Genomic DNA, 13,906 nt, shown 5'->3' with positions numbered 1-13,906 from the left:
TAAATCAAGCGCAGATTTCATGGATTGTATATGAGTCACTTGTGAAATATCATGAATTATCAAATAATCATGATATTTGTTATTATTGCCTCCTTTATGCTTGTCTTATGTTAGATATGAGAAGAGCCTTATTGTAGGAGACCAATGTGGCATGGCTGCAGTTTGTACCACAAACTACAGAATGTTTTGAGACCACATTCCTAGCAAACCAGCTTTCAGAAACATTAAAATAGCTCCATTCACCCCAGAGAAGTTTCTTTCTGAAATCTGAAATGGAATGGTAGTGCCATCTCCAATTTACTGTTAGAATTATAAAAGCCATTTTTTTGGATACTTAGTTGAAGTAGAACTGGGAAGGCCATCCAGGCCGATCGTGGACCCTATCGCTTACATTTGTTTAGACCGGGCCCAAATTGAGCAAGGTTTGATCCAGAATTGCTGGGCCACAAGTGCTTCAAGACCACCATCAGCCGGCCCAGTTGCCAATGAGTTTATTTGTCCAGAATTTCTCAAGGGGCTGGGCTGGCCCGGGAATTCGAATTGGTGGATTTGTAGGCTATCCGGTTCCATTTTATTCTATTAATTGAGCTATTTGATCCCATCCTTCGGGTACGAGTGGTTAGATTGGGCCGGGATCTAGCTGGGTCCCAAGTAAGCTAGCTTCAGATTTAAGATTTAGACTCTGAATCTCTGATTCTTAGCATGTCGGATTTGAGGATTTATAGATTTAGGTTAAAGCTTTACACTTTTTATTTATGTCGGTCATATTAGGTTTGGATATGATTTTCTCATCTCCAGGCCTAAATATGGATTTTAAATCGAGTTATCATTTGGAAGTTGGGAATGAAGCTCCACTTGTGCGTGATTCATGATTTCGGGTATCCACCAAGCCTATATGAAATATTTAACCTTTGAGGGGTACATACATGTTTCTTTTTTTTTTTTGGTACATCAGCGACTCACACACAATGGGTATAGATACAGCCCACAAAATTAGAAAAGAAAAGAAAGTGCAAAGGAGAAGAGCAGATACGTGGTTCTCCCAGATACATATTTCAAAGTTATATGGCAAAAGATCAGCCTATACCCTTCTTGATGGTGAACCTGTAGAGAGAAGTGGTGGTGAAGCAACAGCCTTTAAGATCATTTGGCCAAAGGATTTTGTCATTCTCTGGGTTGAGAGATATTTCAGCTAGGAGCTTCTGCAATTCCATAAGTTCTTCCTGGGCTCTAAGCCGTGCCAAGGAGGAGGGTTGCAGGTTCCGAGAGTTTGATTTAAGGCTCAAAGAACCAAGCAACTGAACTTGATTTTTTTCCTGGCAAGGCTAAAAAGAGTGGGGAACAAATGCATCAGCCATGTATCTTTCTAGAAGGATGTCTTATGACCATTTCCGATCTTGTGATGAACTATATTCAAAAAGGTTGTAGAGAGTTCACCACATCCCTCCACAATCTAGAGCACCTTCTTTTGGGGTTCCAACAAGGAGATAATTTGACTCTTTTGCGATAATCCGCCTTCCATTTTGTCCATGCAGACATTTAGAGGAGATTCCATGAATGGCTGTTCCAAAGGACAAGTTTCTTCGAAGATAAGACTAAATCACATGATCGGCTCGTCGTCAGCCTCTATATTCATGTTGCAGTGTCCTTTAGTTCATATAAGCTATGGGCGAGTTCGCTCGATTACCATTTATCACAATTTAGGATCTTACTCAAAAAGACTAGCTGAAAGATATTTTTTTGGATTCCTTAATATTGTATAAGTATCCAAGATCTTTTCGGCGAATAACTAATGTGAGACTAAATATACGTCTGTACGGATCCTCACAAATTTATTTTTTGAAAAATTAAATGGAAGTTTAGAAACTATATAGAATGATGTTGAGAACAGCGAGACGCTCCCTATTACCGTATTGCAGAATTGTCGTGCCGCCCTGCGTCCAAGGAGAGCCAAGGCCTTTCCTTTTCATCTTAGGTGTGCAAGATGCTCCCAATCTAGCAGGATCTCTTGCCCTTTTTATTTGCCGAGGAATCAACTTCTTTTTGTTCCTTATATAGTTCATGAGAGCGATATGGACGGTACTCTGCATTAATTTTCATCTTTCGCACGTAACATATAAACAAGTTACAGTCAACTGGATGAGAAAGACTCATCATGTACGACCTTTAACATCATCTTGGTGTAGTGCCGCCCTATCACTGGATTTATTAGCTAGTGTTTTATTTGAGATCTCAATCACAACTAAAGGAGCTATAAGAAGTGGAAATTCATATGAAGATCAGCATCAAAATTTGATTCGAAGACAAAACAGTATGCATCACTAAGACAAGGAAAAGCAGGATCCACACAAAAACAAAGGGAGACCAAATTTTTAGGGCGAAATTATACCAAGGTGACCATAGCATAGATAGAAGCCTTGGAAGCTTGAAGAAGCAGTTAGTGCATGCACCACCTTATCCGCATCTCCATCACGGATACTGATCCCACTGCATGCATGCATGCCTGCTCCATTGCACAATAATATGATCGAGGATAATTGAAGCATGGAGTGGCAATAATGCTTAGTTTAGTCCATTTTGAATGCCGATCTCCTCCAAATATATTTGAGATAGTGCAACCCATGAAGGTGAAAATCATACTTTTAATTTATTGGAAATAACTATGAGGCGAATCTCTTGTCCATTAATCCGACTGTTTACAGTAACCGAGTCCCCTTAATGATCCCCTCGGCAACTCAAATTAATAATGATAATAATAAGATGTAGGAACTATACTAGCCTAGGGTTGTATATATGATTTGTATATTATTTTAGCATTGCTATAGCTTGTGTGCCACCACCAAGTCATCACATATCAGCTGTGAAAAATATATGTAACAAAGAGAACGACACTAAACCAACATGCGAGCCGAAGTGTTTTAAGAAATGAAAATATTATTTCAAAAAGATCAAGACTTTCTTCTGAAAGCAAACTATAAGATCAGGATTTGGAAAGGAGAATCGCTTCAAACGCTTGGATGAAATCGTAAGGCTTTGAGCTCCAAATGGGAGGCGGCCCGCAGAGAGCCTGGCGATGGATGGATGAGGTGGGCCTCCGTGCTTCGAAACGCCTCCCTCCCGGGTCCCAATCTGGAGAAATATATGGTTCATTGAACGCAGGACTCCATGGTGCCAGGCGAAGCCAACCCCACCACCTCCGAATTCTGATGAGTGCCAGATGCAGAGCACATAACCACAAGAACATTGAAGTAATAGATCCTTTGATGATTTGATCTGAAGGATAAAACTAATCAGGAGGCTTGCCAAAAAGGGATGGACCTTCGCCTCCTGAATTAACAATTCGGATTAGGGTTGTATTTTTCGCGCAAAAGAAGGGTTTACCTTCCTTCGCATGGATCCGTCGTCGAATCATATGATAGTTGCTTTGAGATCTCTGCAAATGGATGAATGGAAAGGTTAAAAATACTTTTGAGATATGTGGTGAGAGAAGATTAATTATTTTTCTATTCAACTTTGTTGGGAAATACTTTAGAATGGCATCTCGAAAATTTATTTTTTGAACCTTGGGAAAGATAGTTGACTAAGTCCAGCACACTTTCATTGGGATTTGAGACAATTAACATAAACGGCATATCTGGCGGCTCAAAGAACCCAACAAACTGAAAGAGAAAGGAAGCAGGCTCCAAAGAAATCCGCTCTTAAACAATAGAAGGATCTTCTTTAAACTCTAATGATGGCTAATTAATAATTTTGAAAAGTCTTATGCATGGCAATTTATCTCTAATCTCTAATGTTATAGTGCAAATTATTTTGAGCATTCATTTATTTTCGTTGTCTCTTCCTGAGATGATCCATCCATATTCTCTTGTTTGATAAATATCTGCTTTTAATAGACTTCTTGTCATGCCCATGTCCTATTGTTCGTATGAATACTTTTGTACACTAACATGATATCTACTAACTACATACAACATATCTATTCTATGGTAATTGTGTCACAAATTGTATGGAAGATTTGTGGGCCAGCCATCATATGTACAAAACAGTCATGAGTAAGAAAATCAACAAAAGGTGGCATTGAAAAAATGCTCTATATCCTAAGACATATCCTAGTGCAAACCCAAAGTAGGTTTTTGTTGAGCAGTTAGGTGTAAAATGGACACTACAATTCCAACAAGCTACCATTGTGTATGCCGTACAAAGTCCAGTTTAGTACTCATTCTAGGTTCACGTTGAGGTAAAGAAGCAATACACCCATGGTATATATGAAACCTTTTTCTTGTTTCAACTATTTTCTAACCTCCAAAGCAGCTTCCAAGGCCACTCTTCCTCCAAATTATCTTTGGCTTTTAATCTATCATAAAAAACATAAATGCATTGAAATTTTTTTGCTTTGAGAAAAACATGGTTAATTTTGACGGTTTCTTGATTCCTAAGTATATATTTAACATTGATATCTATATTTCATATTTATATTATTTATCGATTTAATCTTAATATTCACCAATAACTTTCGAATTTAATGATATATTAATTTTGACTATCGGAACTAATAATGGCACTGCTCAACTATCTAATCTGTTCAACTTTTTTTGCAAGTACGGATGTAATTTTTTGTCAACTTAACAAATATATTGGATTCGATTTGATAAGTTTCTGGGATGCCATATATCTGGTCTGTATCTTATTCGATCCGATCTCATTACCACCTCTAAAAGAAATTTTTTATTACGGCGATAAATTTAACTCTAGACAACTATATATTTAACATTGATATCTATATAATATATTTATATTATTTATCAATTGAAACTTAATATTCACCGACAACTTTCCTAATTTAATTATATATTAATTTTGACTACTAGCTCAACCGTCTAATCTGTTTAACTTTTTTTGCAAGTGTAGATATAAATTTTTATCTAAGATTGGAATCGGTAAGCTTATGATGTGCTATATATTCGGTTCGTATCTTATTCGGACCTTATTACAACCTCTAATAGGAATTTTTCATTGTGACCGTAAGTTTAGCTCTGCACGGCCGTTACATGGCCGTCCGGCGGCATGGGTCAAAGCAGCGGAACCAAACACATGTAGGGTAAGGTAAGTAGCCTATTAAGTTGTCGCACGTGGCATCCCTCTCGAGGTAGTCAAATTCAAAAACGGAAGGGTCCGGCTTTGACCGGCTGCTCTTTTTGACCCGCATAAAGGCCGGGTTGATGGGTGCCTTTTCTTGAGGAAACTATTTCGTCCCCGCCAAATTTTCACCGCTTACGTGGCAGAAAGAGATTGGTGTCATTACGCGGTATGGCCCATTCGTTAGATGCCACGTTGGGTGGAGAACGCGACGGTGATTTGGACGGTGCGGTGTGGAATTTTTATTCTTTTAAGATGCCTGGCTCATCTAGAAAGTGAATAATTTTAGTGAACTTTAATCACGATCCAAATCTATAGAGCGTGTTAACTTAATAAATCTGACCACATTGTACAACTGTTGGATAAATTCGGTTCCCAAAAGTGAAGAATTCTATATAGCTTGGATACCCACTGCACCTTCTCACTGACAGGATGTATCACATAATCTCCATCTCTCCTTACAATATTATTAATTGATTGACGGTTTCTTGTCTCTTCAAAATCAGATAGAACAAATCTATTGTGTCCTCGCCTAGGATTCCCTTTTTGCTAGGTGGGGGGCATTTAATTATCTCTTGGACCTCCGCAGCTATCATCCTATGGTACGTTCTTGGTGGAGCAAGGACTTTAGTTGCACACCGTAGTAATTAACATGTGAATTCTTCTTAGGACTTTTGCTGGCCATGTTCCTAGCTAGCTTTTAGTAAGTTGACCATCCAACTAATATTTGAGCATATTAGGGGAGCATCAACATAAGAAAAATCTATTGGCTTTTGCATTAAGTTGCTCTCTACTTTAAAACGTGAGAAATAATCAAGACATATAGCAAGATCACTTCTTCCCTTTGCATCTTGTTCTTCTTGGCTCGGACGCTGAAATAGATTCCTCGAATTTTGCTGAGTGGCAATTATTTGGTGAATTGAAATTTGGTGTGTAGGTCTAAGAAACAAAGAGGGCTGGGGATAAAAAATATTAAGCAAATGAACCTAGCATTTCTTGCAAAATGGGCTTCAAGGTTTTTGTATGGCAATGACTCTTCTTGGTGGAAACTTATTCAAAGAACTTACTATTAGAGGAAGAAATTTGGGATGACGATTAGAAAAATCCTCAAAAACCTATCCCCTATTTGGAAAGACATCAGCAGACAGCTTAAAGCCTTTTAAAACTGTCTGTCGTTTAAATTGAAAAATGACATGAACATTCGCTTTTGAGAGGATAGTTGACTGGGGCCCTTGAAGCTCTCCTCTTTGTTTACTGAGCTCTATGCTAATGTAGTAAAGCAGGATTGCAAGATTGCCTTACAATGGTCATGGAGAGCACTCTTTTGGAAAGTTAAAGTAAGAGGACCCTTTACAAGACAACAGATGGGTCAACTATATACCTTTAAGAAGCTCTCTCGCATGTAAGACCGTTTCGAATTGGCAATGTCCCCCTATGGAAACTCTCACAAGGAGATTGTTTTACAATAAACTTTTTTTTATAAATTTCTTAATAATAGTGGCCTTCGTTGTCCTTTTTGTGAGAGCCTGTGGAAGGCGGCTTTACTAAAAAAGTAAGAATTTTTATGTGGCTTGTACTCAGAAATCGACTGCATATAGGAGAGATTCTTCCTAAAAAAGGATGGCAGGTTAGTGATGGATATGTGTTGTGTAGAAGAAGAACAGAAACGATCTCCCATCTACTAATTAATTAGGTGTTTATTTGCCCATAGTTTATGGACAACAATTAAAGTGCAGCAAAATCTGAGAGGATGACCTACCAACATTAGTAATCTGTGGACCAAATAGAGAAACAGAAATTCTAACAACCATTGAGAAAAGTTGTGGATTAGTTGATTGCTGCTATATGTTGGAAAATATGGAAAGAGCAAAATGCTCGAATTTTTTTAAAGAAATCAAATTCTATCTATTGCGTTTTGGAGAAAATCTTATCAACTTTCTTCAGCTAGAAGCATATATATTCAGAAAAGCTGCTTAATCCTCATCTCAAACTTTGGAATAATCTCGCAACATTGGCACTACACGTTGAGAGATGTTGATTTATTTTTTTAAAAAAATGCTGACTCACATTAGGATGCAGAGCTTATATAATTGCGCATTGAAGATACAGAAATCATTCAAATCACTTATGAGATTGTTCAACTAGTTCAAAAGTTTAATAAATTTACTTATAGATCATTATCTTTTGTAAAAAAAAATTATTGCACTTTTCTGTTTTTCCTTCTTGCAATTTTTTTATAAATTAATTATGTAAACTTTTCTTTTCTAATAAAGGCCGAGTGGCTTTGCCTCCCTCTTCCTCAAAAATAAAATAAAATAAAATAAAATAAAATTTGCTGGCAACGATTTCTAATTTTTTCATAAAAATTAAGGAGCACATGATGAAAATAGGATCCAGCATGCGACGGGCGACTGTGATTCAATAGCAAGTTGGTAACATAATGGTACCATGGTCCGTTTTTTGTATGATTTAAGGCTCAGCTTAGAAAATGGCGGATTTGAAGAATGGGTTTAAGTGTATGAATCCCATGTTATCCATGCATGACATTGTTATTCCAGGATGCAACAAGTATATGTGTGGTTACATGCTGTTCTACCATCCTCAAATGTTGGTCATTATATATTTGTTTTTGAGTTTTTTACAATTGGAGACCTTTTGGTTAAAAACATGGTGATTTTAGTTGTCTGATGAATCACTGGGCTTAAGAAACCTGGTGTAAACCATGGACATTTCTACTCCATGTTTCGTACAGAATTCCATCATTCTTCTAGGATAGAAATGAGTTGACCAGCCATTGTCGAACCTACAGTGTATATATGATAAGAACAGCCGCTATCCATCATCGTGAGACGGTGGTCTACGCAAAAAATATCAGCCAATTAACTTGGTAGCATCTCAGACCACAAGGGACTCATTTGGTTGCCAGAAGAGAATAAAAGAGACTGGGTCAACCAAAAAAAAAAAAAAATCTTATATTTGTTTGAATTTTTTTTAAAAAAAATAAAAAATATTTATTTTAAAAAAATAAAATTTTCATATTTTATGAGAAAGAAAAATTCATAGAGACCAAAAAAAATTAATTTCTATCAGCTAAAAATTAGGATATTTTTACTCAACCAAATATAAGCTATTTTATAGCCAATTAAACATACAAAAATTATTTTTTTTAGGTATCATATATATGCATGCATCTATTTTTTAGAAAAAAAATCTTAATATATATATATATATTGCCAACCAAACCGATTCAAAAGTCAGGAACCTGAACAGTAATACAGCCCATCAGAACACGCTAACATGATGGAAATCACATTCGACTCCTATTTCACTGCCCATGAAGTTGATATGTGCACGAAGTCTCTCATAAAGCATCATAGCTTTAACTACCCTATCACCCACCATCTCTCTCTATCATAAGAAACTTTTCTTCTTCTCTCTCCCTCACAAACACACACACACACGAACGCGCGCATACACGCATATACTTTTTAGATAATAATTGAGGCACCAAGCCCAACTGCATTCATCTATACATCTAGAATTACTCGCACTGAATTTATATCATACAACTTCTTGCGGGGAGAATACGGCTTCTATTGGTTTTATGAAAAGATGGCAAGAGCTATAAAAGAAAGAAAGGGAGGCATACATATATAGGAGGTATGGTGCACTGAAAAACAAACAAAATTATTGACTTAGAAAAGCAGATGAGGTTCCATGTCAACGCTAGCCTTTTTATTTCTTCTTGCCACCCTTCTCCTCCCCATGATCCAGCATGTCCTCCAACACCTTGTCATCCAAGTACTCGAACTCAATCACCTGGTTCCCTTGCTCCCTCGCCGCACCCCAGCTGGTCGACGCCGAGCCGGTGCTCCGAGAATGGACTTCATCAGGGAAATTGAGGACGGCGAGTTCACCTCTCATCGCGTAGGCCGCCCGGTCGTAGGCCCGGGCAGCCTCCTCGGCGGTGTTGAAGGTGCCGAGCCAGATGCGGGCGCCGTGCCGAGTCGAGTCGCGGATCTCCGCCGCGTACTTCCCCCACGGACGGCGCCGGACGCCTCGGTATTTGGTCTCTCCTTCCTTCCCTCCTTCCCTGGAAGGGTCTTCTTCCATGAGAAACCGTTGGTTTGGGGGCGGGGATGGGGGCGAGGCGGCTAACGGCTCTCTTGGGATTTAAATTGGGAGAGATGGTGGTGGGGCCAGGTGGCCTGTGGAAGATTCTCACGTGATGGGAAGAGAATAGAATTGGAGGAAGGTGGGGGGGAAGAACTAGACTTGGATTCGTTGTACATGGATGGGTCATAGTGATGGCTTTTGGAAGGCCCTTTTTTGTTTTGTATTTTATTATTATTATTATTATTATTATTATTATTATTATTATGATGCATTCATGTTATAATATGGTGTATTAGCATATAAGATAACAAGAGGTATCATGGAATCTTTGGAAATTTATCCTCGTGGGGCGCATTTGACATCAAATTCTATTCTGGTCTGTGAGGTCAGTGGTGGTGACGTTTGGGACCAACCTTTTCTTATCAGCATGTTAGGGGAAAAAAAAAAAAAAAAAAAAGAGTATGGCTGGCTAATGGAGATGCCCATCCTCATAAGAACCTTTCTTATTGAAAACAAATATAACGTGGAGCCTAACCAACTTTAGCCATGTCGCTTATCTTTTTGATGTAAAGGGGAGGCAGGAGGAGTCACTCGGTATTTATTAAAAATTAATCGTATTTACAACCGTGATGAAAAATAAAGATGAGTTACATTATCAAGAAAGAAGAGAAATAGATGCAAGAAAAAAAAATCTAAATGATTCCAAACCAAATATTTAATAATCAGAATAGAAAATGTTGATGCTGCAGTGGAGAAAAGAATTTCATTCAGACCAATAAGCGAAAATATTCATTACTGAAAGTTCTAAATAATTATATATATTTTTTTAAAAAAATATGAGAATTTAGAATGGCCACGGACATCAAATTCCACATAAGTTTGATAAAGTGTTGGAATCAAGAAAAGAGTCACGTTGCTTATCATAATCTTGGATGTATTAATTGGCTTCACGCGGAGTAGGTGACTGCAGACCCATTTTTAATCCTTAGCCTGCCAAGTGGAAACCATTGACTCGGAATTATGATCCGAGCTATCATCACTGTGATTTCCCAAGGCACGCCGAGATGACAAAAAGGAGGTCGACTTGTACATGGGTCCATTCTAACTCTTAAGGTGGCAACAAGCCCAGGAGCTAGCTGATGATCTGGTTTCTTCTGCTTCTTAAACTCCACGTGTTGGCTTTTCATTTGATCTGTGACTTCAATTTATTGGCTTAGATATGCCAGGAAGCACCAGTAGCTCTGATTTAAATATATGAGCAGAAAAATTTAGTTCTACCGGTTCCTTGAAGAACCATCTAATATAATCCTATCGCCGCAAAAATTTTTGCTGAAAGAGAGCCAACCAGCTCCAAGTTGAGATGAGCGAATGGTAAGTGGTCAGTTGTAGCTGTGTTCGAGGAGACCTAAGGGCTCGTTTGGTTTGCGGAAAGTATTTTCTTCCCTAGGAATATGATTCTTGGAAAGTAAATTCTTAGGAAGAGATGCCTAGGAAAGTACTTTTGGCATATTTGGTTGACTATGGGAAAGTGACAAATTTATAAAGTGCTTATGTTTGGTTGACCATCCACCTTCCTGAGAAAGTTATGTATAATTTCTATTATACCCTTAATAAAAATTAGGTCTTTAATGCCTCTTTAATGCTTCTTTAATGCTGAAGGGCCTTTTTGGAAAAAAATAAAAATAGAGTGATTCCCGCCTCATGGGAAAGTAACTTTCCTATGTTTCTCATGGGATAGACTTTTCCATGAAATATGGGAATCATATTCCTATGGGAATACAACTTTCCATCTCTCTTCTTTGAAAACTCCAACCAAACAAGAGGTATCTCATTACTTTTCCATTAACCACACTTTCCCTTCTTCTTTTCCCGCGAACCAAACGAGCCCTAAGAATCCAACCCGAAAGCAAAAAGAAAAATAATGGTGAAGGCCGCCAAATTTTGCCGAACAGAAAGGCCTTGGATATAGAGTTACCTTAGGTAAATATTTTGAAAAATAGCATAAATCTGAGAAAGTAGTGAGGAGCATAATAGTGCATAGACATAGGGTCCCGAGTATAGATTTATATAGAACGAGGGCCGATTCTTGTTATCGAGTAAGATGGACGTGCACCCTAAGTGCTCGGTAACTGCCTATATTTTATGCACGTTAGGAGCTTAATTACGAAAGTTATGCCATGCAAGACGGACTATAATAGTGCTATAACGTTTCCTTCAATAAGATTTAATTGTTTTAAATATATTTTAATCTGAAGACGCATGGCCCCTTGTTGCTGGCCATCCGCACGGATTGGCAACTCGGTCGGCTGTTTGGGTCGGCAAATCGATCGATGATGAGGTCAGCAAGTCGGCCGATGCGAAAGTCAGCGCCTCCGTGGATTGCTGAGATCAGTAATAATCACAAACAGACTGTTGAATCTTTGCCACATCAGATCCCATTATTAAAGATTGCTCCAGTAAAAACAAACCTCACTAGCTTAAGAAATAAGCTTAATCGAGCCGGCCGGCTGTTTTCAGCCACCAGCCACGTCCATATTAAACAATTCTACATACGGTACCGACTCTTCCGTCCCCGACTCTGTTAAGTGTTAACCTTTCTTTCTTTTTTCTGTTTTTCTTTTCTTTAGAAATTGAGTCTCAAAATCAAACTCTCTCCTTCCAGCCATAGAGCATGGTTTTCTATATATCAGTTTCTCGCAAGAATTCTATCAACACAAGCTTTACAGGTGGGGACTGTGGCATTCATCATTTGCTACTCTTTGCATCTTTTGCATGAGTTCAATCTTAGACATGCATGCGTACAGAGCTGATCAAGTGGATAGTTGGAAGAAACCATTGAGTTCTGCCTCATGTAACATGACTCAAAATTTTCTCACACTATGAGCTTTAACCACCTGAGAAAAGCATTCATGAAGCTGTAACACCCTGAGCCTTATTGCTCTACATATTTGTGCAGAGAAATTCTTGGAAAATATATTGTGGAGACAGGAGGGGTGGCTCTGAGGCCATTAAAGCTCGTTAATGAAGGACTGGGACTTGAGGAGGACTATTTTAGTGGAGAACTCAGCAGAAATGTTTTTATGAATGTGAATTACTGCGCACCATGTTTCCAGATCCAAGTTTAACATTGGGTTTACCAGAACATTGTGATCCTAATCTCATCACTCTTCTTCTTCAAGGGAACGTTCTTGGGCTTCAAGCCTTATACAATGGCACCTGGATTGGAGTGGAGCCCATCCGAAATGCCTTTGCTGTGAATTTTGGATATCAATTAGAGGTTAGTGTTCTTAAATTGTGAAACAGAGGAGGTATATTTGTTTCTGCTATTACTTTGGCCTCTTGCCTCTTGGAGCTCAGAGAAAAGATTTTCGGAAGAATCCCTAGGGCAATGAAAAATATATGACGGCACTTTAAATGATTCATTTCTTACATTACTAATATTGCTCTAGGATAGTCTTGGTGCCATTCAGTTCTGGTTGATATAAGACAAAACTTGCATGAATTGCCATTAGTCCTAGAATATTGATGCCAAGGATGAGCTCGCATGCTTGTTATTACAAAAAACAAAATTCAAAATTAACTAAACATTGTAGAAAAGAAGATTTTAAGATGTAATGTTAAGATGTATACCGAGAATACATAATCATTGACCTCAAACAAACTTCCAGCTTTAAATATTTCAAATATTCCTGGATAATTGGAGTTTGAATTCATCGAAATATTGTTTGAATTTCCTAGTTAGATCATCAACTATATTCCAGACGATCTAATAGCTTAACCAACATGGTACTAGTCCAATTCAGAAAATGTCGCAAAACAAGAGAAATGGTAGAGGATGACTGCGTCGGCCTTTGTGGATCTTATATCTCCTCAGCTTTTAGATTGTTAACTGGTTATTTTGCTTAATATGAAGTTTGGAACTTTATGAAACTTTGATTGCAGAGATAATTATTAATGGAATGCTGAAGATTGTGGAGCAACGTGTTGCGACAAGCTTCATAATTTATGTCTGACTTCAAATTCTTAAGCTCTCTGATCCCTTTCTTGGTTCTGCTAGGATTGATAGTAGACTGTTTTTTATCTCAGCTGTCACTAGAACTTCAATTGCCACATTTGTCATGCCTGCTATGGATAGCTTCATCACTCCAACACAATCTTTGGCCAACAAAAATAATCCCCTCTATAGATCATTCCACTTCTCAGAATTCCTCAGTACTACTTATGCTCAGGAGGGCAACAGCAAGAGAATATTGGAAACATTCAAGTTCAGAAGTATATAATGTTTCTGTTCTTGTAATATAAAAGCTTGTTGATTTAATTACATATTCCTCTCTTTTCCCTTTTCTCTGTTCCCCTTTTCAGTTGCACAATGAGCCACTAGTGTTTGAAATACTTGTACATCATTTCCATATGATCCATGGAAAGTTAATGCAAGCACCAAGATCGGCGAAAGTGATAGGAACAGCAATGTAGCACCAGTTAAAATATGTGTGCTGCACCTGCCCTAAACAAGCAAGCTAGGGAAAAGAAGGGCTCTAGCCTGGAGGATCTAGACCAAAGCTGGATACCTTTCCTTGATGAACACATATCTCATGGATCATCCTAATTTTAATACATGATGAATTGGAAATTTGATCCCACTGTCTGTTTGAAC

At 38.1% G+C, this 13,906-nt stretch overlaps 1 protein-coding gene across 1 annotated transcript; it reads right to left on the bottom strand.

Moving 5' to 3' along the window:
- Nucleotides 1-8,632: 8,632 nt before the first annotated feature.
- LOC103705561 (ethylene-responsive transcription factor ERF095-like) lies at nt 8,633-9,453 on the bottom strand. The gene has a single exon (XM_008789325.4). It carries the CDS (start codon nt 9,247-9,249, stop codon nt 8,872-8,874), a length of 378 nt encoding a protein of 125 aa, XP_008787547.1. The 5' UTR covers nt 9,250-9,453; the 3' UTR covers nt 8,633-8,871.
- Nucleotides 9,454-13,906: the final 4,453 nt, after the last annotated feature.

The sequence above is a fragment of the Phoenix dactylifera genome, chromosome 17, assembly GCF_009389715.1.
Source record: "Phoenix dactylifera cultivar Barhee BC4 chromosome 17, palm_55x_up_171113_PBpolish2nd_filt_p, whole genome shotgun sequence".
NCBI classification, from domain to species: Eukaryota; Viridiplantae; Streptophyta; class Magnoliopsida; order Arecales; family Arecaceae; genus Phoenix; species Phoenix dactylifera.
Note: the sequence above shows the minus strand (reverse complement) of the source record. Positions and strands in the feature narration are given on the sequence as shown.